The 26,829-nt window shown below is 41.4% G+C and overlaps 1 protein-coding gene across 3 annotated transcripts in view; it reads right to left on the reverse strand.

The window, feature by feature from the left end:
* The window catches only part of TPK1 (thiamin pyrophosphokinase 1), a 308,446-nt gene that overhangs the window by 86,613 nt on the left and 195,004 nt on the right, over positions 1–26,829 (reverse strand). For all 3 annotated transcript variants that reach the window (XM_071559614.1, XM_071559615.1, XM_071559613.1), the window contains one exon: positions 22,809–22,955. In XM_071559614.1, the coding sequence (XP_071415715.1) occupies positions 22,809–22,955 (147 nt within the window). The remainder of the gene's footprint in view (positions 1–22,808; positions 22,956–26,829) is intronic.

Genomic DNA, 26,829 nt, shown 5'->3' on the forward strand with positions numbered 1-26,829 from the left:
CAAACAGCACTGCATGGAATTATGTGGCACAACTAAAACCCACCAGGCTACAGGCCAAATCTTCATTCCATTGGCAAGGCAACACTTTACCCTAAATTCAAATGACTGAAAAATAGGAGTTTTTAGGGTTTTGTTACTTCCACAGATTCATCCAACAATCAGAGATTTGAATCACTACTGAAATGAGCTGTAGAGGCTTCGGGTGACTTGGGGAGAATGAGGAAGTCAATGCATCCTTTATGCTTAAGCAGCATTTACATTTCTACTTCTGGCAGCCCCTGCCCAGCCCAAAGAGGAGTTGCCCCTTGTTACAAGGGGGATTTTTAAATGAAAAACAGTCTCACAGGGATTTCTGTATAAAGAAAGTCAGCTGGCAAGTGTGACAGGTATGTGGATAACACATTGAATCCATTCCCACTTGCATATTAGCTATCAGAGGCTGAAAAAGGCACCACCCCAGGATGCTTTTCCTGTAGCTGTCTAAAAGATCAGCTTCACAATACCTGCCTGATGGGGAGAGCTCCCTCCCCTGCTGGAAAATGAGAAAAAACCCAACCCAAACCTACCCTGAGAAACTTGACTGACTATCCATTTTCATATTCACAGCAGATTATTGGTAATTCCTCTGCATGCCATAAAACATTCTGCTGCTCAACTTCCATGCAGTGCATGGACCTGCTCAGCTTTTGTCCCTGCTGTAAATAACTCTTTTGACCCAGGGCTCACATTCCTGAGGAAATCTCTCTTCCACTGTCTGAAAACCAGCAGGTTTCATGAAACTATAAGCAAGGGGAAGTAAACAAAATATCAGTCAGCAGACTGAAAATGTACTTGTTGCCAAGGCAATGCGACATCTCCCACCAGCAGTTGTGCAGCTTTGGCACCTCGTGCCACCTCTCATGCCACACCTTGTTTGCCCTCCAGGGCTCAGAAGGGCTCTGTAAAGGAGTCAGCCAGGATTTCAGCAGCCCCTGGGATGGGGCTCCCTATGGAAAAGCTGGGTATGCAGAGGGCAGGACCTCACTCACACGGTAAGTGAGAACACCTGGGACTCCCTCCCAGGTGAACTCAATGACAAACACAGCACTAATTCTAAAGATCAACCCCCCTTCCCACCCCCCTGGTGAGATTCTAAGGCACTGACTGTGCCTTCCCAGCTTTCAGGGGCTCCTCCACTCTGCCTGTGGGCCAGAATTGGGGCCATCAGCCCCTGCCCCAGTGTCACCAGGTCCCCACAGTCCTGGGCTCACCTCCTGTCCCCTTCCCTGAGGAGGGCACAGTGCTTGGGACTGGGGGTGCCACCTGGCTGGCACTGTGGGCCAGGCTGGGCTACCAGGCTCCCCCCAGCACCCACTGCACCCCACATGTCTGTGCCTTCATCCCACTCCTAAGTGAAAAAAGGCTCATGAAACTGGGACATACAAGGAGGAAAAAATTGCAATTTGAACTCTTACATCTTCCTGAGTGAGACCTAATACTTCTGGAGCAGAAGATAGAAACAATAAAAAAAATCAGATACTCTGATTAGTTGAACAGAAACAAAAGGTCACAAAAAATTATTTGCTTTTCTCACCAAAAAAACCCAGAGCAGTTATCAGTGGCTAATGGATCATCTAACAGAATATTGGGGTTTTTTTTGAAAAGGCACACCTTCCAAACCATCTTTTACTCATTCTTTGGAAGAAGTTGTTTGATTTTCCCTAATTTTTCAATATTAAAATGAAGGTCATAAAGGACCATCTCTTGTCAGTTACAAGGTTATTCTACTGAATCCACTGCATTAATTAGAGACTGTATACTGCTTGAAATCAGAATAAAAGGGGAAAGCTAAATTAGTGTGCAAACTCCTTATCTGAAACTAAGATTTCACTTGAAACTAAGATGCCTTTCTAAGAAAATCAATTTGCAAAATCCAATTGTTTTGTCCTACAGTGACAAGCAACCAGCCAACAGTATATTGGTATTTTATTGATGGGTATACCAAAAGAACACATAAAAATATTTTCTGTAGATTCATTTACGGGGTTTTTTTCTCCGTGTTTCTCCATGTGCCATTTCTTCAGTTATCTCTGTTCCACTCAAACTTCCTAAAAATAGTCTTGGTCTTGAAAGATCTGCTTTGATTAAGACACCCTTCCTTTGCCACACCTCAACTTTTTTTTTGCTCCCAAACCCTAGAATCAACTAAATTAAAGAGATTTGCTCTCCCCAAGCCCTTGGAAGTACATCTGCAGGTGCCTAATCATTGCAGATACACTGAAATGTAGAAATTAGCTTTCAGGCCAACATGTACATACCTTCTCTCTCATGCACCACACATTTTAAACATCTGACAACAGTTTTATTTTAGGATGGTTAATCATCCATGAGTATTTACTTATAAAAGCCTGTTTTCAAGAGAACCTAACTAGACCATAAAAATTTGCTTTAGGCACTGACAAGCACAAAACAAAAGTTAATGCTTTCAGTTTGTTTCCAGAATAATAAAAACATGCTTGAGCACTCCTAAGTCATTGACATCAGTGAGTCTGGTAAAAACAGCGTTTACTCTTAAATTAAGTTTTGCTAATGTGTTGGGTTGACCTTGGCTGGATGCTGGGTGCCCACCCAGTCCCTCTATCACTCCCCAGCCATAAATGGGAGAGGGAATAAGATGGGAAATGATTTGTAGGTTGGGATAAGGCAGTTTATGAAGGTAAAGCAAAGTAAGAGGTTGTGGGTGCAAAAGCGAAGTGGGAAATAACAAGGTTTATTCCTTACTTCCCATCAGCAGTGATGTCCAGGCACTTCCTAAGACCAGGGTTTCAGCACAAGGAATGGTTTCTCAGCGGGCAGACACTGGGAACAACAAATAGCTATCCCTTTGGACCCCAAAATGTCACCCAGTTTGGAATCTCCTTTGGTTTGGGGCAGCTGGCCTGGCTGAGCCCCCTCCCATGAATGTTGCAGTGCTGGTGCTGTGCCAGCCCTGCTCAGCAGTACCCACAGCACTGGTGTGGTATCAGCACCCTGGTAGCTCCCAGTGCAAAGCTCAGCACTGGGAGGGCTGCAATGGGGAAAGGAACTCCAGCTCAGCCAGAGCTAATACAGCCAGCCAGAGGGTAAAGATGCCCAACTGTTCTGATACTAATTTTAGGTCTAAGATACTCCAGAGAACAGGCCAAAATGTGGCAGAAAATACTTTTCTTGAGAAGGGAGGGGCTATTACTACAAAAGGCTCCCTTTGCAGACCTCCCAGCCAGAGCTGTCACTGGACAGAAAGTCTGTTGTGGGTCATGCTATCAGAGCATTTCCCCTGAGCTTCACTGAAAAGCTGGAGTGGTGCTCAGGTGTGTTTTCTGTGCACTCTGTACCCATCTGTCTCTTCTCTCACCACCACCACCATCACTAACACTCCCCAGCCACCCTGAGAGCTCAGGTGAACCCCACTGGATCTTTTCTGAACACATGTCAATACTGACTTACACACACAGCACTGTTTAAAACCAGGAGCGTTCACTTCCTAATGCCGCCATCGCTGTCTTTGCTCCATGGTTTGTGCTTTCTAACTCCAGATGTGCTGACTGATTTTTAAACCACTGGTTTCCTATTTGGTCCAGTGCAATTATTTGCAGACAACTCTAACAGTGCTCTTTAGACTTAAACAGAATTTCTGCATTGTAATGTTACAATAAATAAAGGCACGATACGCTATCCTGCCTGTAAAACACTTTCCCTGCCCTTTCCACCCCAGACTCAAGCCTATCAAAATTCCTTTAAGAGCTTCTTTATATTTTTCAGAAACTGAGAAACTGGCACAAAGTTCATTTTCTAGAAGCAGGTGCTTACTCCCAATGTGCCATATCTATAAAGCATCCCAACCTCCTATGCACTGCTGACAAATCCCACCAGGCACATAATTTATGCACAAGCACACAAAGCAGAGATTTCCCACACCTTTATTCTCTCATTTTTTGTTTGTTTTGGCTTGCTTTGTTTTTTGTTTTGTTTTTCCATTCTGTTCACTCCCTATTCTTTTTTCTTTTCTTTCCTTCTTTATCCTTAGGATATTTTTCTAATTTCCTGTACATAAAGCAGCACATCCCAAGAACAAGATGAGTCAAACCATGTTTGACTTTGGCTATTCATACTGTATTTAGCATATGGGCTCAAACCTAAACAAAACCTTCTTATTCATGAATTTAAGAAATAGTAGGGATGGTCTTGGACTAAGACCTACCATTGTGTTCAATTCTGGGCCCCTCAGTTCAGGAAAGAGATTGAGGGACTGGAGCAGGGCCAGAGAAGAGCAACGAGGCTGGAGAAGGGACTGGAGCACAAGTGCTGTGGGGAGAGGCTGAGGGAGCTGGGGGTGTTTAGGCTGGAGAAGAGGAGGCTCAGGAGAGACCTTATCACTCTCTACAACTACCTGAAAGGATGTTGTAGCCAGGTGGGGATTGGTCTCTTCTCTCAGGCAACCAACAGTAGGACAAGAGGGCACGGACTCAAGCTCTGCCAGAGGAGGTTTAGGTTGGATATCAGGAAGAAGTTCTTTCCAGAGAGAGTAGTCAGGCATTGGAATGGGCTGCCCAGGGAGATGGTGGATTCTCTGACCCTGGAGGTTTATAAGGTGAGACTGGATGTGGCACTGAGTGCCATGATCTGGTGATCACAGTGGGGTTGGATTAAGGGTTGGACTTGATGATCTCAGAGGTCTCTTCCAACCCAACTGATTCTATGATTCTATGATAACTTTCCCTAATCAGGACCATACATAAGCAAAACCCACCAAATTTTAGACAAGAGTTACATAAGAAAGGTATAAAATTCTGAAAAATATATCAAGAATTAAGTAAAAATGAGAAATGGGTAATGGAGACAAACACAGAAGTGGCTTGAGAAATGTAGGGGCTTTTTCTTGCCTATTCTGAGTGCTAGAAATGCCAGTAAGACTAGCTAAGCTACAGCACATCAGGGCAGTGCTTCTTAGCTTGGCATAACATTTTGACAAGTCATTTAAGGCCTTAAACTTTAATGAATATGGAAGCAATAATAAAAATGCCTGACATATACAGTGTGTGTTTGCTGCCTAATAGGGTGTTTTTCTACCAGAATGCCTGTAACCTCTCAAAGTGTGGCTGATCACCTACTGATGAACCCACAGATGCTCTTAAACTCAATGCTTTATTATGAAACTCTGTGTGGTTTTATTGCCTGTGTACACAAATACACCCATATTTCCCACCCATCATAAATATCAATCAGGAGAGAAATAAGGAGTCAAACTCATCCTCATCTATTCCCATCTACTGCAGCAATGTGAGCTTCACCAATCAATACTCACACCTACAGGATGCAGCTGCTCTTTCTGGCAAGTTAAACCCAAGAGGGGGCAGGAACCAGGTCTGACAGGAGGGTTCAGGTAGCCTCTTAAAAAATGAACTCCTGCAAATGAGGTCTTGTTCCCTGCAAAGCACTGCACTCTTCTGGGCTTCAGAACAAGTGTCTCAGAGAGGTGTAAGATTTCTCATTCACATGGACACAAGAGTTCTGCTATTTCCTGCTGATGCACAGAACACTCCTGTGAGTCTGAGCAATGCCTGAGATCCAAAAAGTGATAAACACGGCACAGAGAAATCTTTTTAAAATTCCAATGAAGTACATGGCAGTGTACACAATCCTGAAGTTGTGCATATATTTCTAGGACAGATGTCTTTGGGATATTTCTGTTGTAAAACCAATATTATATTCATTTTTTCTTTTTAAAAAACACATACAGACTGACATCTGGAGAAGGCTCTGAGAGTTTTAGCTCTGTTACTTTACAGATTAAAGAACAGACTCATCTTCACACTTCCATGTAGATGAAAGCTGGATTTTAAAACACTTACTCAGTCTTTATCTAATCTGTCTTAACATAAAATGGAAACACCCCTTTTAACCAGAAGAAACATCAATCAGTTCAGAGTAGCCTTCAAGTAATTTCCAATAAATATCATTATATTGCCTTTTCTCTCCCATAACAATAAAAAGGCACATTTGGGCACAGTGTCCCCAAATGACTTATAAGCATATTCTTTCCATCAATCCATCACATTCCTGGGAGCATAACAGTTTTAACACTATGGTTAATAACTTTCCCTTCAAAAATCATGTTCCATTTTTGAGAACATATTATGGGTCTGTAATGAAAGTAGGCAAAATGCTATTTATTGGATAGCACTCAGTTTTTAGAACCATATAATTTTCTCCAGGTGTGTAAAAAACACACCCACACAGCAGAAAAAAAAAGTCAGGAGTTTTGGAAGGGGAAAGGTCCTACAGTCAGGGAATCTTTTGCAAATGTGCCTAACTGTGATATACTTACAGGAAACACACATCCCTAAAATCTTTAAACCAAACTCTCGTCATTAGGTATTAGATGATGTGTCATGTATGTGATGATAATTCACAGAAATCCCACCAGTCACTCAGAGACAAAATTACTTCTGAGAAGCTCTATCTTTCACCCTGGTTTTGTTTGACCCTCACTTATTTCAACCAGGGCCACTCAGTTGCAAGGAACAGACTGGAATATATCTTAGGATGAAGGAAAGAAATCACACTCCTTATATACCACTCAGTTACAGGTAATGAACATTAAGGCTCTGGCTAGTGCCAGTTATAGCCCATCTTGGAAAGACTGACATGCTTTGCATGACTTCCTTTATCCTTGGAAATGGAAAGGTTCATGTCCAATTTGGGCAATCATTGCTTTGTGACACAGAAACAGAGCGCAGGTAAGAAAAATGCTCATCCTTCCAGATCTCTCCCTCTGCTTCTGACTCCTTTCCAATCTTTTTGTGACTGTCTCCTCTACAGCTGGCTCTATCTCCACTTACACACCAGCCCTGTACTTGCCACAGTGTCTGGGCTCTGGAGAGCTGCTTACGTTTGAAGGTCTAATGAGAAAGTTGTGCTCCTTTCATCCATAGTTTGCAATGAGGCCCAGATTGTTCTGAATGACTCAAATGTATTTCTACCAATCTGTCTGGGACTAGGGAGGTCACTCTGTGACAGCCAATACAATCAATGAGAAAAGGAGACACAAATATAACAACAAGTACCTTGTTCTGAACAGAGTCACCCATGTAACCCATAGGAGGTGCTAAGAGATAATTTACGACACACAAGCACACATTACCCATGATTTTTCACATACTGGGTTGGAAACAGTCAGTGACAGCACAATGTTTATATAATGTACCAGTATCCTACCAGAATGTAGTGCACTATTAGTGTACTGCTAAATGTTTCCACAGGTTTAACACAAAATCACAACCAAAAAACAAAGCAATGGATCTCTGAAAATCCTTCCCTTTGTCTCCAATAAATCAGAGATACCTCACTTGTAATGCTGTCCCTTACATGGATAAACACTGTCTGGGGAGGCACTGGCACCACAAGCAGAGTGAATGTGTGTGTGTAGTCTTGCAACAGATACTCTGCCATGACCTTAGAGTTCATTTCAATCTCCTTCTCAATCTACCATGGATCCAGATAATGATCATGGACATCTCTAGAAATTTTTCCTCAACAATAGAATAGGATAACAAGTGCTTCATGTTTTTATCCCAGTAGATAATGACCATATCCGCACCCTGTTAGTTTTTCATGTAATTAATTTCATTCTCTTCTTTTATAGCCTGTCTAAATGCCATAGCACTCTGCAGTCCCTACACAGTTTGCATTGCCTCTCTCTCCTCTTTGGATCTTTGCACCAATGTCACTCCTGCAGCACACTCAGTACAAAGGTTTTCCCTGCATTTCCAAAGTTATTTCCTAACTTGGCCTAGATTGCAAACCTAATCCAACCCTTACAAACCTCCCCTGCCTTCCCTCTATAAAAGAACAGGTTGATTCTGGTTTTCTCACAGTGTATTCAGTCTCTTCCTCTGTGCTGAATGCTACCCTTCAAATACTTTATTTGACACCTATTTGGGATGTTTATTAATTTCAGGGGGGAGAAAAAAAGAGAAAGAAATGTATGCTAGTTCTACTAGTTTATGCCACTGTGCTGAATGTGGTGTCCTGTGGGATCACAAAACTCCCCGAATGTGGGAAGATTGGTTGGGAAGTCTGCAGCCCCTTGGAAAACCAGCAGAACTTGAAAATGATGCCAGTAACAGAGTTGAATAAACGTCTGCAGATATCGCTGTCCCTTGCATTTAAAAGAAATATAGATTGCATAAGTAAACCTTGCTCGCTATCAAGAGTGTAAAACCTATGTCGAATTACTCTTTGTTCTTCTCCCCCTTGTTTCATGAATAATAGATTAGCTTTAGGCCTCTGCTGTAGACAGATATACAAACTGTAAATTCCTTAGTTAAGAACTATTTGCATGTTGCCTGCCCCTGGATTGTAGAACCCTATATTAAGCAAGAAGCTGTACAATAAGATGTCTTTATTCCTCCCTCCGAATAAAGTCCGTTTTTGACCGTCTCAGTATTCCAGGATTTTCTTTAGCTCAGTGGCCTATGAAAGACTGTGATAGCTGTAGTCATTTTCCCTTCTGCATTTCCAACCTACACATCTCTAATCCATTACAAAAGGCAGGAGGGAACAAACAGCCATCCTCTGATGTCTCCTGGGAACTGCTTTTTGTTATGACAATTGAAATAGAATGTATACAACTCTGCTGAGATGAGAAATGTTTTATTGGATGGCACAGTGGTCATGCACAGGGTCAAAAGCCAAAAGATATAAAAATGTAGAAATTATTATTTCTAATAATAGTCACACTCTGACTAGCTCTGTTTCTTTTTTTACCTGGATATCCTGTTCATTAGAAATAATGAGCTGTTGTTATAATTGGCATATATATGTATTTGGCCACTCTAAGCCATGGCATTCTCAGATACAAGCACGAGATTTTTTTTCTCATGCTTCTTAAGACCTGAGATTATTCACACATATCTGTCTCTTCACAGCTTCTCCCAAGGAAGTTGGGATGAGATTTTGACTACTATAGAAAAGTGAGCTGCTGTGATTTTTCTGAGAGGATGAAGCACTTTCAGTAAAAATCTCCATCATCTCTAAAGGTCACCTCTAATAAAGTTACAAGCCCCGAGAAGGAGGGGAAAGGTCTGAGCTGACAGGTCACTGGAGGTAGAAACCTGGAAAACTGGATTCAATTTTCAATATGGTATTGACTCCCTGAGTACCTGAGCAAATCATTTCACTTCCTCATGCCTTTGTCTCTCTCTCCCTCTGCAATATAGGAATATTATACCCTGAGATTCAGCTAAAGACTGTGACATTCACTGAGACTCACTAATGGAAGATCACAGCCTGTGTGAAAAGCTAGGCAAGTTATTATTCTTAATCTTATGGATTCCTCTAAAAGGAACTATTTCCACCAAAGACTTTGTATGTCAGCTGCCCTGCACAAGAAAAATTGTTGAGAATACACATAGCCCCAGTATGATTTTAGGTGTACAAGCTGAAGGAAAGGAATCAGGGAACTACAGTACAGTACATTATAAAACTGTAAGAGGACAGTAGAAAGCAGGTCTAAATACTAAGCTGATTTTCAGATTTACTTCACTTTCCCCCTCTCCAAGATGACTACAAAGCAGGACTTATCCAAACAATGAGCTTCAGGTAAGCTCCTGCTGATACAACACTGGATTTTTATCCCTCGGATGAGAAAAAAAATGTCCAATTATAGAACAGTGGTGCTAAATCCCCCTGCATTTCCAGAGTCCCCTGGAGAAACACTGCCAAACTTCAGGGAGACATGAGCTTGTTCTCACTCCCCCAGCTGCAAGTGAGGTTTGCATGGGAGCAAACAGATGCAGGCATTGGCAGGCACGGATTTGAGGAGGAGACACCAGCAGGGTGTCAGCGTCTCTGCACTGCAGGGGTTGTCTCAACCTGTCTCAGAAACACGAGCTCCTACTGCCTTGAGGAGAAGAGATTTGAGCAACATTATGCACAGGTTTCCAAGGACTGCAAAAAGGAGCCATTACCTTCATTATCTGAGGACTGGCTCGGGCAGCGTAGCCCATTTTGCTCCAAGCTCCATCAAGTCTGGCCTTGAGCACTTCCAGGGATGGGGCATCCAAACTCTGCCTTTTAACAGACTGCATGAAATGGATAAAACTGATTCACTTTCTCAGGTGACTTGGAATGAAAACAACAAAAAATGAATGTTTAAGTACTTTATCTTCTTAGGTTTTCTAGGAATATGGTTGACAGTTCAATGGGCTTCCATACTGGAAGCACTTAAAAACTTCCTAGACTATTCCTGGAAAACCTGTTTTCTAAATTGACATCTTCAGAACACCTCCCTAAGGAGACACAATGCATTTAGTACAGTAATCTGGAACTAGGTTTAAGTAAAAAAGAGAATAAAAAACCCAGAGAGATGCTCATAAAGGGCATTAATATTGATAAATTATAATGGAAATTACACGTTGCCCTGATATTTCTGCAGTGTCACTGAGTGCTTGTGAACAGGAAAGGAGATCCAGAAGTCAGACAGAGGAGAGATCAAGAAATTACACAAGCTGCATGGCATTATTAATTCAGCTGATATCATTAAGCTTACAGAAAATTGATAAGCTATGTATAAGAGGGATGATGAACTACCTCCTTTAAGTGCAGCAGTTCTGAAGTGTCCCTTCATTTGTGGCATCCATCATCTGGCACACCAGAGGAGCTGAATTTCTTCATGATACCTTGAGCTGCTGCTCACGAGCTCTGCCTGTGGCCACCCATCTCACACAACAGGAGTACACCAGACCCTCCACATTCCTCAAGGATTTCAAGAACCATGAGCATGGGTGGATTAAGGCTTGCACACCCTCAACACATGGAAATAACTCCCACACAACCCTGAAGGGACAGGAGGGTCTGGAACTTTATGCTCAGTCCTACTGAGTCCTCCCTTGGTGCCCTTTTAATTGCTTTAAAGTTTCAGCCAATACTTGGGGTAGAATGAAAATGTTCTCAGTTGTATTCCCAGTTCCCTGGTTCCTCTAACATAAAGGAAAGAGGCAGTTCCTCTTAAAAAAGACTCCCCAAGCTCGCAGCTAACGAGAGTGTCTGCCTGTGGCATCGCTGCCACTGAAGGCTAATTCCAGATCTACAGCTGCTCTCACTTCACTCTGAAGTACCTCCCCCCAGCTGAGGAAAAACTGCTGGTGCTTACAAAGAGGAGAAGGGAAGAGAAAAGAGAACAGAAACAGAAAAATACACATTATTTTTTTCTGTCTAGAAAGGCTTTTTCCCAAAAGAAAAGGATAGCCAAGAAAGAACTGAACAAGGTGACCTTGTTATCGAGAGATACCTGCTGCAATTTTATATCTAAAAATCTTTAAGTTGTGAGGTAGGAAGACCTCAGACTCATAACACGAGGGTATATTTCATTGCCACCACTGTGGTTACTAGCAGAGAATTCTGCAAGCTAATTATTATTCAATCTGATAATTTATTCTTCCTTCCGAATAAAGGGATTCCCCCCTGGGTGCAGTCCCTTATTCTCCCTCAGGTACCTGACACTGCCGAAATTGAAGGCCATAATTGAATTAACAATGGATGGGAACTCTGAATGAAAATTAACCATTCAGAAACAGATGTTGATGCCACAGAAATGCAGATACATCTCATGAAGCATCAGTGGCTGTCATGTGGATGGGAAAATGCAGAGACATCTTAACTTAGGATTGTACACCAGATGAGATAACTATACTTGCATCTGCAGACCACCATTCAGTGAAGTGCTTAAGCACATGCTTAGATTTCATTAATCTGCTTGGCCATATGCTTGAATTTATCCTGTACTGGTAACAACACTAGCCAAAAGGCATACACTTTCACACTGGTACATCTTTCCTGACTGCTAAACCACCTTTGGATACCTGTGATTTGTTATGGCACACACAAAAGCAATGTTTGGATTTCACAGAATCATTAGGATTGGAAGGGACCTCTGGAGATTATCCAGTCCAACCCCCTGCCAAGGCAGGGTCACCTACAGCAGGTTGTACAGGAATGTGTCCAGGTGGATCTTCAACATCTCCAGAGAGGGAAACTCCCTAACCTCCCTGTTCCAGTGCTCTGCCACTCTCAATGTAAAGAAGTTCTCCCTCATGTTGAAGTTTTAATCTCTGGCCATTACTCCTTGTCCTGCCACTGTCCTGGGCACTGTCTTCTTGGCACCCACCTTTCAGATAATGATAAGCATTAATGAGATCCCCCCTCAGTCTTCTCTCAACTAAACTGGCCCGGGATCTGATCTCCTCATAAGTGATATGCTCCAGACCTCTCATCATCTTTGTGGACCCTCTCCAGTAGCTCCTTATCAGGACAAAGTATTCCACACATGGCTTTGGTAGGGCTGAGTAGAGGGGTAGGATCATCTCCCTGGACCACACTCTGAGTACCCCAGGATAGTTGTTGGTCCTCCTGGCTGAAGGGCACACTCCTTCTCCGTGGAGCTGTTATCTCACAGGTCAGCCCCCAGCCTGTGCTTGGGGTTATTCCTACCCAGGTGCAGGACCCTACACTGTTGCTTGTTGAACCCCATCAGGTTTCTCTCCAGACTATCAAAGTCCTCCTGAAAGGCAGCCCCACCTTCAGATGCATCACCACTCACACCCAGTTTTGTATCATCAGCAAACTACATCAGGGACATTCTACCCCTTCATCCAGGTCATTGATAACAGGTGGAATAAGGCTGGACCCAGGAATGCTCCCTGGGGAACACCTCTGACTACAGGCCTTCAGCTGGATTCTACTCTGCTGATCACAACCCTCTGAGCTCTGTCATTCAGCCAGTTCCTGATCCAGCTCACTGTCCAATCCTCTCACCCACATTTCCTGAGGGTGTGTTGGGGGACAGTGTATTTCCACAGTAACTGCAATGTGAAACAGGCTCCATGGCCAAGGCTAGAACTCAGAACTCCTTGTTTTCAAACCAGCACTGCTGAAGGGCTGGTCACAGCCCATCACAAGTCCTCTGACTCGTGGTTCAAACTGACCAACACAGCTGTCAGCCTTCATGTTTAAAAGGCAGCAAATTAAGGGCAATTGGAAACAATGCCTACAGGTCAGCAAATTTTGAAAATTTGGTGTTCAATTTTTTGTTTTGGAATACAGTCAGGGATATAAATTCAACATAGTGAGCTCTGTTTCAGTCGTATTTGCTCAGTGCATTTAGGGACAGCAATCATTTCTCCTTCCAGCACTGCTTTCTGTGAGGTTTAAACACACCTGTTCAGTCTACCTGTGTTCCCACAAGTGTCCTGGAACATTTTATGTGGGAGGGGTTCTCAGGAGGTCATGGAGTGCTGTCTTCCCATCAGGTTTTGAACCCTGCCAGGGGTGGAGATTCTCTGGGCAACCTATTCTCGTATGTGATTAACTTCTGAGCAGAAATTTTTCCTTACAGTTACCCAGAATCTTCCATTTCAGCTTAGGACCATTGTCTCATTCTTCTGCTGTGCACCTCAGGAATCAGCCTAGCTTCATCTTCTTGATAACCTCCTCACAGATCCTGGAAGGTTGTATCCAGACTCCTTTTCTTGCTTTTAATGGGAGTGTATTCACTCCAAATATCTTGAGTTTAGTATTGAGTTCAGGAAGCCTGTGCATTCCTATGAAGGTCATTGGCACAACTGCACTGCTGGCAAGTATTTTTGACTGGAGTTGTCATAAGAGTGGCAGACACCTTATTGTCCTGAAAGACAATGAGGAATTCCAACCCTGACCACCTCCTGCTCTTGGGATGTTCTTATCCTGAAAGACAATGAAGAATTTCAGCCCTGACCACCTCCTGCTCTTGGGATGTTCTTATCCTGAAAGACAATGAAGAATTCCAGCCCTGACCACCTCCTGCTCTTGGGATGTTCTTATCCTGAAAGACAATGAAGAATTTCAGCCCTGACCACCTCCTGCTCTTGGGATGTTCTGTTAAGGCAGGCAGAAGTTATCACTGAAGTTATCAAAGAAAATTCATATTGCCAAGTCAATCACTTCCCATGGCAAAGCTGAATAGTTCTGGCTAAATCTTGTTTATCAGTGCGGTACAGCATTTTCCCCAGAATCCCTGATATTACCAAAGATTATCATTCTTCTTCCTTGACCCTTTTTTAACAATAAGAACAAGCATCAAAAATCCATGAAGTTGACAGTGGTGCCCTGGCAGATGCAGAATGAACAGTGATCCTGTAAGGGACCAGAAAAGCCTAAGCCATTTCACAAAGGGATTGAATTGAAGAGATAACATATTTTCAGATATAACTGAGGCCACAATAAAGATTCTCACCTTCTACAACATCAAATATTGCCAGTACTCAGATGTGAGCAGAAAGGACCATTATTAAATTATTAAATTTACCTCTAAAGGACTCTATAAACCCTTCAGGTTTGGTCAGCCACTAAGTGTTCAGCATTCAGATTTTTTTGGTTTTGTAGTAGATAATAATTTATCACCCACTGTCACTCAATTTTTACTGTTATTTACATTCAGTCTAGGAACAATAATATTGATTTTCCCTGTTATAGTTTTAATTGAATGCAATAAAATATTTGCTTTCCAGAGGAGGGTCTGTCACACATTACAGACTTCTGATACCTCTTAGTTTCCCTGCAGAACTTTCTATAACTCAAGCAGGGAGTGAAAAAAAAAAAAACATACCCCCCAGACAATCACTGAAAATCATTTATACTCAAAGAGAAAAGTTCTACCTACAAAACTCTGGTGAAATTCACCTCAATCAAGGCAGTAAGAGGCTTTCAGAAAGACAGTGTCACTCAGTGGGTGGAACAGAATCCCAGGACTGGAGAAATTTGGGCTGACACAGGAAAGCTGGACCAAGAGTCACAATGCAGCAGCAATTCCAGGGTGATTCCCAGGCACACTCCAGTGAGGCATCACCCCAGTGGCTTCCAGTACATGAGGCCACTTTGGTCACTGGCACAGCAGAATAAAGAGGAGACACTGTGAGATCCAAGAGGAATGTGATTCTATGAATAGATGAAGCAGAATGACTGGGCATTGGTGAATTAATGCTTTGTAACATACAATTGGAACTGCTGGGGGGAGACAAATCCTGGGAAACATCTTCAGGCTGCTTAAGTTAAAGCCAGAATATTTTCTAGAAAACTAAACTGAAAAATCAGGATACCTTCATGTGCTGAGAAATGACAGTTCATGGGATCCAAGAAAAATCCGAAGGGGGGGGGGGAAAGGAAAGAAGAAGAAACAAGATTAGAAAAAAATAAGTAAGATCTTGCTATGTGGTGACTTGGGGGGGCTTAGCCTTTATGAGGCAACTCACAGAAAGTGTTCCAATTATTCCTCTAAGTCCCCTTAGCTCCTCATGTCTAATGGCTGACCCTGAAACTTCAAAACATTGCATTACTCCTTCCAGGTCTTAGATGGTAGACAAGTATTTTAAATCACAGCAATAATCATAAAAATACTAAAAAATCAACCCATAAAGTACCAGTCTGTGAGACCATCATACAGACAAGCATTTGAATAATTTTTCTTTTTAAGGTACAAAAATATGGCACCTTACAGAAATAGAAAGCTTATAAATTATGTACAAAGCACTTAATATTTAGACCAAATCTGGAATCCATATCAACAGTGTTATAAAATGCTTTTGCCTTTATTTTTCATCAAAAATCCATTCACAAAAAGCCTGGGAATTTTTTACCTTCTACAAATCCCCCATATAGGATCCAAGTTCTCCTTGGAAAAAAAAAATCAAACAAAACTGGAATGAACACACACATGCACACACATTCTAGCTTTGTTCTGCTCAGTTACAGACTAAAGATAAATGAACACAAAGCAAGTGAAAATACTGCTGTGCTCTTTCCCAGTTACTGGTATTGTCTAAACAGGAGAAAGTTCTACCAGCTTCCTGCTGATCCCACTTTAAGCATCAGATCCCACCAGAGGCAAATGTCAAAGAGAAACATTGTATGTTTTGTTGCTGACCATTTAATATTTTACAGTACACAAAATTATGAATACTACATTGCACACAAACCCCCAAAGTATCAGACCACTGCAGAAAGAAGTTTGTTAAGGGTAGGGATGAAAGGACGGATTAAGACTTCAAAGGAAAGAAAAGTAATTAACAGGTCTGTGGGAAAAAAAAAAAAAAACAAACAAAACCAGCTCTAAGAAAATTAGTTTTGTAGCTAACTTTGTAGCTAAGAAAATTTCTTATGGTTTCCATAAAGCAGCAAAATAGATATTATCATATTAACAAGAGCACATTACAACAGCCAGGGGCAACAACAGAGAGCAGGAACCTCATTGGGAGAGTTTTTATTTAGGGTCAAGGTTCTCCTAGATGATCATCCATCAGCTGCTGGAGTAACTAATTAAAAATCTGGACAAACACTGAAAAAAAATTGAAAGCAAAACTGTTGACACTTACCAAGCACAAGATACTGATTCAGAATCAAACTGGGTAACATCAGGATTTAGAAATAGCTAAGCAATCCAATCGGACTCCTCAAATCATCCTCTCCTGCAGACACCATGAAGATGTGAATTTAAAAATGCCTGTGTGCTTATCATCTCCTGCTATAGAATCTTACTTGTTTCTTAAGAGTTATGGACAGATGAAAATGTCATTTAGCAAAGACTACTCCTTTTCAGAATGATGGTTTGGTATTTTCCCTTCCTCCCTGAAGAGTAAGTATTTTTTCTGCAGTGGTTCCCTACAAGCTAACAGAGTGACTTATGAATTTGTTGTCTAAACAAAAGCTGTAGGGTGAGACATTAAACACCCCATATTTTACATATGTTTTCATTATACAAAAGTAATCCATAACTATTAAATATCATCCTCTGCAAAAAAGTTCACAAAAATCCACATAATTCCAAACTGCACCTAAAGGTGATGCAAGGTACACTTTTAACTGATGCTAAATAAGCTGTTTAAAAGGATCTGACTGTTTCAAAAGCTCATGATTATTTCTAAGACACCACATAAGCTTTGTGTATTTCATTCTACACATTTACTGATGCTGGGATAGAACTAAGTTACACAGAATTTGGCTGTTATGAGAAAATCCACCTAATACTTTCCTTTTGTAACAATGAGAAGCAAAATAGAAAGGAAACCCCTCCCAGGTCAGAATGGTATTGGCAGATATGAATTAATTTTGGATCACTGGTGTTCAGTAAAACACAGAAATCCCGTGGTACTCATGAAGCAGCACCACTTTATAAGCATGAATTAAACTTGAATTTTTCAGACCTGTAGCCTTTTGAAGGTCACATTTACACAGGTCCAATATATTATCACATGGGAACAATGACTGGACAATCAGTGCAGCTGGATTTGCCCAGGGCAGAACAACAACAACACAGACTCTAAGTCTTATTTTAAGAATGGAAGTTGAGCTGTAACCAAATCCTCAAAGTTTCTTATGAAAGAAGAAAACTGAGGCAGATAAACTAACACAGAATTACTTTTTTTTTTTTTATAAGAAGCCATTTAAATGTGCTACTAAAGCTCTGGAAGCACAAACCCTCCTTTCTGTGAAGGAGTCTGACTCCCAAAGAAGGGCTTCCTTAAGGCTTTTCACTGCTAATAGTTTTGATATGGCAGTGTTTCTGTCCAGCTGTGTGGCAGGTTTGCTCAGAGAAAGGCACAAAAAAGTGTATTTATGAAAGAACAAGCAGCTGTATGTTTGTGAATTCCACAGACTTCCAAGGAACTTGAGGCACTCATTGCTTTTGCAAGCAGAGTAAGTTCCAACAGTGCTCTTTGAGAGCAGGTACCAAAGAGGAAAGACAGCCTTTCAGGACAGAAAGTATTTTAAGTACTAAATACATGTTTAAATATGAAATATTTGCTTAAATGCCTTCTTTTACAACTGCGACCTTTTAACAACTGAATTCACTGACCAAAATATAAATATGTATAGGAAGGGGACACATTAAACTTTAAAATTCCAAAGTTATCCTCCATAAGAGGCACGTTCACTAAGGATTTTCTGCACTGAGTGCCAGTACAGGCTTCTTACACATACGAGGATCTACAGAAGTGGTTGGATAACTCACTCTTGAAGTTCCTGCAAAATTCAAGGAACTGGCCTCCAGAAAAAAACCTCAGAAGTTGGAGGTGTATTATCCTGACCTTCCCATTAAACTTTACAAGCATGGACACAAACCAAACCAAGCAGAGAACTGCAGCAACAAACACCAACAGAGTTTCCAATCTTGTGCTTTCTCTCCCATCTATTGCAGTGCCTCCATTTAGGAGCAGATCTTCATGCCTGGTCATTCTGCCTGAACCTGTAAAATGCAAATTCCTTGGAACTCAAGCCAACCAGCACAGCAGTGCTCCTATCCATGTGGCTGTTCTCTCTGTCCCCAAGACCAGGCAGGACCTTCCAAACACTCAGGAAGCAGCTCCTGGCTTGTGCTAACCCTGAACTGTCCCAGACACATCTGTGAGACTGACAACTGGCTCTCCCTAAAGCTGTGCTTGGAACCACACTCACTAATTGTCTGCACAGCCTCCTGCCTGCCAATATTTATGTTAATGAAGGGCCTTACTAATACAGTTGTTACTATCACCATAATACCACATTCCACCCCAGTGCAGAGCTGAGGGTGAAATGGGGTTTGCAAAAAGTTAAATGAGCCTCCAGTACCCATTCAGAGAAGGGTGTGGGTTTTGCCCAGTCTCACAGGAGACTGTGAGATCAAAGGACTGTAATGATATACTTCCCTTCAAGGAAATGGTAGCAAAGAGGCAAGGATAAGGAATGGGATTCCTGCTTCTTTCTGCTCACATTTAGCTGCTGGACGACTGTCTATGAGGTTAAACCACTCATCATTTCTCCCAGGGAAGGCAGGCATGCACTCAAAAGAAAAGCTGTGTGCAAGAAAAAGGGGTATCAAAGTAGTCACACACTCTTTCAAAAGACTTAGTTAACTGACAAAAATATGCTGCTGTAACACATTTTCATGTGTAGGCAGCAATTCTTCTCCACATCCTAAGGCTGGAATCCTGCATGGGGAAAACTGAACTGCTCGGTGTATGTAAAAGACAGGCCTCATTAACTCTTGGACATCTTCTCATTTCTTGGCCATAAATCCTATTACCTCACATTACAAAGTGCCATAAAACTCACAGATAAAAGATAATTTATGCTCAGTGTACAGAAGCTAATGTTTCTGTACTCCTGAGGAGCACACAGCCAGAAAATGAGAAAGTATGTACGTGAAACCTTAAGCCATTCATACTGAGCATGATAAACACTCCTCTAAGGGCTCCATGCTCTTCAGCCAGGGGACAGCCTAACAGTAATGGATATTACCAAAATTTCAAGCATAAAATGGATGAACTGTTGCATAAAACATCCTGCTTATAAAGAGTAATTACTCATTAAAAATTCAGCCTTCCCTTCCTCCCTCCCTATGGGAAGAAATATGACACCTATTCACACCTATTCAGTATACAGGTACTTTTCTTCTTTTTAATTCCAATCAGCGCATTAGAAAATGCTTCAGAACAAGCATCACCTCCTGGAATTCTCACAAAGTCTCCCTCTTTCTGACTCCTACTCTAATTAGCATTGCATGGCACGCAAAAAGTATCAACCCTTGGAGTTGGCAAAATCAAAGGCAGCTCAATCTTTTATTTGCTTTTTCTCTGAAGCAATTTAAAGTCTTCAGACTTTGGCACTGATTTTAACTATGCTGGTTATCTGCTCAGAGGAATATTTTTCTTCAGTGAAGACTGAGCAAAAGTGCTCATTTAGGCTGCCTGTTATTAGTTTTCCTTTCCCAGTTAGACAAGAGAAAATCTTTCACTGCCAACTTATAATTTCTGTAGCTGCAAATTATGTTCTCATTGTTTGGGCCCTTCCATAGGTGCACCTCATTTCATGCCTGCTTTCTTTTCTTAAAGACTTGTTTAGTAATTTGACACATATTGGAATTCATTTATCTAAATTTAGATACCTGCAGTGTATACAGCTGGATTTCAGCCTCCCACCCAATTTCTCCATAGAGACCACGGAGACAGGTATTTATGGAGTGTTATTATTCCTATCTTTTTTTTTCTCTTTTCCTTACAGGAGCTCATCCTTATAGGTGAGAAATGAACTTAAGAGAGTTTACTTCCTTATAGTTGCCTTCACTTCCCATGCCAAAACATTTCTACCTATATATTTCAAAAATTTGCACTGTCTGTCCATCTGGTTTTCAAGAAATGCTTCAATACTCCAAATGCCAATTGTTCTTACATTCAGCACTTGGATAATTTTACTGGCTTTGTTTATCTGGGCCCCTGGCTTGTTAGTCTGCAGTGGAGCCCCAGTCACACTTTGTCCTTGCTGTCTTCCTCTTACCACCCTGAAGACTTCTCCTACAACACTTTGTGTGTTACACATTAATATAGTTCTCCTACTGTAACTCTCTATGTTGTAATAATGTGAACTCACTCTCTTTGAATGCAATTATTAATAGATTTTATGGTGAACTTGCATACATACTCACACCATCCTCCTCTTAGTTTATGCCTTAGTAACTAAAAATTCAGCTGCTTGGCTTGCTGCTCCCCTCAGTATCCTTCCTAGACCTCTTATAGGATTGCCAGTTTCTCTGCTGTACCCAAATATGTCAGACTCTGTCTGGGTACACATGAGAGAGAACCACACTCCTGCTACAGTGAACAGAGGGCTAAAGTCATTTTGAAACAAAACCATAATTATATTTTATTCATATCTTTTATCCAGAGAATCCAATGAAGATCAGATTCTTCTTTCCCAAGAGAGAAAGGTTTCAGATCTACATTTTCCAGAAAAAACAACATGCTCTTAATTCTATCATTTGCATTAGCATTTGAATCTCAAAACCTTGCTTCATTTGTTGCACAGTTTCCAGACTTGCATTTTGAAAAGTCAGTGGGTCCCCCACTGTGTTAAACTCCCTCCTACAAAGGGGATTGATTTTAAATTACAAAGGGGAGAGAGGGGAAAAGAGAGAATGTCATAATTGTGGCTGTTTGCAAGACAAAAATACCAGGCTGAACTTCACACAGGGAAAAAAAAAAGAGAACTCCAGGCTTAGGATCCTTGTTTCTTTCCATGTATAAACCACTCAATTTTTATCTAAACTATGCAGGATTAATGTTATTATCCTGAGGTACCCTGACAGCTGACTGAAGGTGCTGACAGTGACGGGTTTAAACCAACAATCAACAGCAATTTTGTGTCTAAGTTAGCACTGAGATTGTTTAAGTGGCCTGCCCCTGTATCTGCCCTTTATTTCTGTATACCAGAAACAGCCTCACGTTACAGAAGTCAGTTACTGGCAATACAAACTGAAAACCAGGTATGGCAGGAAAATAAACCCTGTGGAACTCTCCCCTTTTACAAAAAAATATTAAATGGTTCTTGTATAGCAGTGCTAAAAACAGAACAAAGAAGTTTTCAGCAAATACAAACAAGGAGCAACCACTCATTTCTATTTAAAATGCACAGATTGTGATTTTTTTCAAGTTAAGAAGAGTTTAATTATTCATGGGAGACTCTTGTGAAAGCAACCTTGGGCATGGCATTTTAAAGCCACTTATGGAAAAGATGAATGAAAATAATTAAAAGTCTTTCCAGTTCCAGCAAGAGCTTTATAAGCTAAACTGGGAATTCTCCATCTTCTTTCAGCACTTCAGCAGATTCTTTAAAATAATCTTAAATAAATTTACAGTGGCCAGTGAAGTCCTGCACTCACAGATGAATCACAAGCAAGTTATTACTCACCTGCAGATTTTTCAGCACAGTTATCCTCTCTGCCCCTCACTCTGTGCCTCTGTCCATTGAGCTGTGCAGCTGATGATCACAGGAATTCCTCATCATACAGCCAAACAGCTCCTGTGCCCACCACCTTTCCTGCAGACACAGGGCTTCAAACTGCTGACAGAGCACCTGCCCCTGTGGCTTTCAATCTACAATCTCACAGAACCTCATTAATGCTTTTCTCAAATTACAATGAAGCACACCTGGTGCAAGGTTTTCTCAAGTTTACCTGTGAATGTTATTTATTTTAATGAAAGAGGCTTTCCAAGAGAAACTGGGAAAGTTAGGTAAGCTTCTAGAAACCCTGACAACAAGAGAAGATATTTCCAAGCAAATAAATTAATCACTGTTAGAGAACAGTGTTTGATGTTTAGATTTGCCTTTAATTTAAATCTTAGAAGCAGAGGATCAGCAAGATCTTGTGTGTGTGTTGTTTTAGGAATCAATAAATGCAATAACAGACCTGAAAACCCACAAAAATAACACATCTGAGGGAAATTCTCTTGTTGATGCCAGATGAATTCCCATTATAATGAACTGCACCACTCAGACTGCAGAAGAGCTCTGCCTGATGTGCCTGTCAGGAACTCCCTCATATCATCCTCTTGTGTGCTTCTTCTTATTGCAGATATTCCTATTGCTGCTCAACATGCAAAAGGGCTCTGTGCAACATTTAAACTTACTGGAATGTAACTTCAAAAGGTTAATTTTACTTTTTTTTTCACATTTGTAATCAAAATCCTATATTTACCTAAATTCAGTTTTCATAGTTTCTGGTTTTCTTCTTTCTCCTGTTTTAAAAAAATCTATCCTGAACAAAATAACCCCAATCCTTTCCAAGGCAGTAATGCAAAGCCCATCATTTGCCTGTAATGCACATTATTAGGCCGTGTCCCCACAGAACACAACAGAGAAAATGAGCACTTAATGGTGCAAGCCCTGTGGTGTCAGGGTGGGTGGAAGGTCATTTTCAGTGTAAAGTGACTTCTTCCAACACTTACAGGTTGGAGCAGGTAAATCAGTGAGCAGTCCTGGATAACTATCACTGGAAAGGGAGTGATGTTTGTTGCGTGAAAAAGCGTTTCCACCGATGCCATTGTTTGGTCAAAGCGTCCTCCAAGTCCACCCAAAGTCACAATCACATCGACCTAAAAGATAAAACAAACACAGTCACCAAAGAAACTCTCAGGAATGATCTCTAGACCCTGAAAATCCACAATCAAATCACCTGGGGGGAAGAAACTGGAAAAATAACTACTGACTGCAGAAAAGGAAATGTCAAATACAGTTATTTACTCCCATTACTGATACATACCATTATGTGATTTTGAGGCAGAGTATTAAAGCACAGCAAATTCATGGCCAACATGTGGTATTTTGTATAAGGACATGAGTATGCTCTCTAAAATACAGGCCAGGCTTTGAAGGTGCTTACCTGTCTGCCCTGAATATATAGAGCCTGGGGTATATCACTCCATATCTCAGCTCTTCAGGTCAGTGTGGTAGGTGTGAGCCACAGTACCCCCAGTTTCTGCACAGCATTTCAGTATCATCCTCCCAGGTTACAGAGCAAATAAAGCAAATTTCAGGTTAGGGCCGTTATATGCCTGTGTCATTGCTGCCACACAGCATTTCAGTGTACCAGCAGTACCACTGAAGGTTGGCTCTGCTCAAGATTGAAAGTGCTACTCAATAGGAATTCCCTTCCAGAGGGGACAGCCACATCAGCTCCCAGTGCTCCCCAGACCCAGACACACAGGAAGCACCACCTGACTGCTCAAAATAGGCCATGGAGCTGCACTGCTCCTGCTCAGGTCTCTCACAAAAGGCTTCTAGACTTTGAACACTGTTTCCTATAAGCAGAAAGGGAGTATTTAAAAGCCTTGGTTAAGAGCTTTTGTGTTCTCAGATTAAAGGTCACTGAGTGCCAAGTATTATTATTATTACTTCCGTAACATAGATCAGTTATGTTCAGTAATTGTACTTTAAAAAATCTAACTCTAAGTCTTATCTGGGGCCCTAAAACATTGCAGCTCTGAAGTCTTCAGAAGCTGCCTTGACAATGGACATCTGGTGAAGTTTCCAACTATATAGAGCTTAAGACTAAGGCTACTGTGATTACATGAAGTTCTGCTCAACCCAGGAGCCACATAATGGTGCTCTGTGTCTCTGGAATGATGTATTAATAGCATCAGCTTCTATTTTTATTACCAGGTCTAGGCCTTTATGATTCTGTTGAATATTGTTTTGCATGAAAATTAAGGTATTTTCCTTTCTTGAAGAAATGTACCATGTTTTTCAACAGCACCAGGAAAATACTTGAGAGGCCAGAATGGATCAATATAACATATTATATTGGCAGCAAACACTGAAACAAAAAACTATCCTTGTATTGCTGACAGCATGTATTTTTGTGCAGGTTACAAATCACATAGACCTAAAATACCACCAATAGAACACGAATGGTAGGAAACCCCATCCTTACACAGAAGACAAAATAGCAAAAGGTAAAAAGCATGTGTTCCCAGCTAAGCCATAACACCATAATACATTTTTTTCCCTTTTATTGATTCCACTGTAGAAGCAAACTGCTTTTGTTTGACTGGCGATGACTGTGAGTTAAAAGGGCAGATCAATCCTCTGAAAAGAACAGTAGTAATGAGACCCACCAACAGCAGCTCCCTACCAGACAATCAGCAGCAAAATGCTCCCCTCCTGCCCCTGTAGAGGCCATGAGGAAAATCTGCTACACTGAACTGGAACCACAGCGAAGTTAAGGCAGATTGGCACAGCATCAGGATCCACATATATGTTGTTTTTCTTCTGTGCTGTAGGACTGAAGGTTACATATTAGCCTAGCCTTGTCTTGAAGGAATTGACTGTGTAGCTTCTTGGTGTGTATGTCTCACCATAATCAGCTTGTTTGTGTTGGCTTTGATGTTTTGTACAGTTTGAAAGGTAAGAATGAAGGAAACACAGACTCCCTTTGAGCTGGAATTAAAATGATGCAATAACATTCTGAATGTGTCTTCTTTCCCTTGTGAAAGTGCCAGAAAAATGCCAGAAAAATCCTGCTCTGTTATGCACACACATGTACTGGCTGTGAAGTACAAGACCTATTTCAAAGCAAGGAAGTGACCACAGCTTTCTGTGACAGAGATTGTCTCAGCACTGCAAGCTGAAGAAAAACATAAGAAAAAAGTATTTCTGTGTTTTCCAGTATGACAGAAGCCAACCCAAAGTCCTACTCCTTATTCAACAGCGACAGCAAAATCTTGTGGACTGGTTCCCAAAAAGGAAGAAAAGAAACCCAATCCAGTACGGAGTAGATATGTTGAAAAGGTTTGGGTTTGAGGTGTGTTGGGAGAAGGCTAATAAAGATGCCTGAAAAGGGAACGTAGTTGTTATTTAGGGCTCGTATGGGTTGTGGAAATGACAACCACAAGTATGTGACAGGTACACAAACAAACCCAGCTGGAATATGAGAGGAGCAGACTGAGAGGAAAGCTGAAATTCTGCACTTCTGTGAGTTGACAGTCCTGCCTTTCACTGGATGATCTTGCAGAAGTGACAAGCATGCAGAGTTGTAGGACTTCTAGAGCCTTTATCTGAAGGTTTAGGTGTACAGACTTTGTTTATATAACAAAAACACATAGAGGGTAAGTGCAACAAAAACCTCAAGAGCCTTTTCATCCTAAAGCTATCACCTGTGTTAAAAAATCCCAGCACACAAAAATCACAAACTAACAAAACAACCACCTCCCTCCCTGCAATCACTGCTCCTCCCACTCTGCCAAGCATTTCAGAAAATGGATGTGCCAACAAAGCACATACACGACTCTTGGTCGTTCCAGAACCCAAGACAAAGTGAATGCCAAAGCACAAGGCATTTATATATTCCCACACTACAGAGAGGAAAGGCCATTCATTTGTCTCCTATGATTTCCTGTACAACACAGGCTATAGAATTAATCCTGTTACTGCTAATGAGCCCAGCAGGCATTCGACTAACACACTGTACTCCAATTGAAATGTCCATGCTTCACTTAAATGTTCCATCACCAGTCCCCTCACACAATTTGTTTTCACACAGTGTCATTCGTTTCCTCAAAGAAGGATATAAAGCTGTAAATAACTACAAAGAACAGCCTAGATCATTGCAGGCACATTCTCTTGGACTACATGACAAATGTAATGCACAGCATCTTTAAAGACTACGAAACTTTAATTTAGAAAGAGTTGAGGATCTAAGGGTATGATCCAGTCATCTTTAAATGAAAGAACTGTATGTTACAGTATCTTTTGAAAAAGTTTTAGAAGTCACTACCAAACAGCAGGGTAGTTAACACGAGAAGGGAAGCATAAAGGAAGACTCTGTGCTGGCACTTCAGGGATATATTTCTTCCTTCACCTTCAAGTTGTATTTTAGAGGGTGCAGTAAGCAAGGGGAGCTCAGGCTCCCACCACATCAGAGTGAAGTTGCTCAATTCCTGCTTTAAGGACACAGGCAGATGGGAACTGCCTGGGGTGGGGGAAAACATTCTCTGTATCATCAGCATCACCATGACATACTGAGTGAGGGCCAAGGCTCAAACTGACACAAAGGATGCCCACTCTTTTCAAAACTATGCTCATTATCTCTGATAAGAAATACTCTCCACAGGGAGTGAACAAACAACTCAAATTACTTTCTTGTACATGAGCTCACTTTCAGCCTGACAACTTGCAAACAAACGTGTGTAAATCTCAGAGACGTGGGGAGGTGAAAGGAAACACATTTGACTGACAACAGCACTGAAAGAAAACTGCAAAAAAGACCTGCCCTAAAGGAAAAAAAGGAAGGTAACAGTAATCAAGATGCTTTAAAAGCTCTGGAGTCATGACCAAACCTCCCTCTCTCTGAGACCATGGAGAGCACCCACTGGTAATATCCAAGATATGACTCTGCCAATTACAGGTAGATGTCTGATTGGAACATAGCTTGCTTTTATCACCTCACTTCACTGACATATTTTCATCTTC

This window comes from Pithys albifrons, chromosome 7 (assembly GCF_047495875.1).
Source record: "Pithys albifrons albifrons isolate INPA30051 chromosome 7, PitAlb_v1, whole genome shotgun sequence".
Classification (NCBI taxonomy): Eukaryota; Metazoa; Chordata; class Aves; order Passeriformes; family Thamnophilidae; genus Pithys; species Pithys albifrons.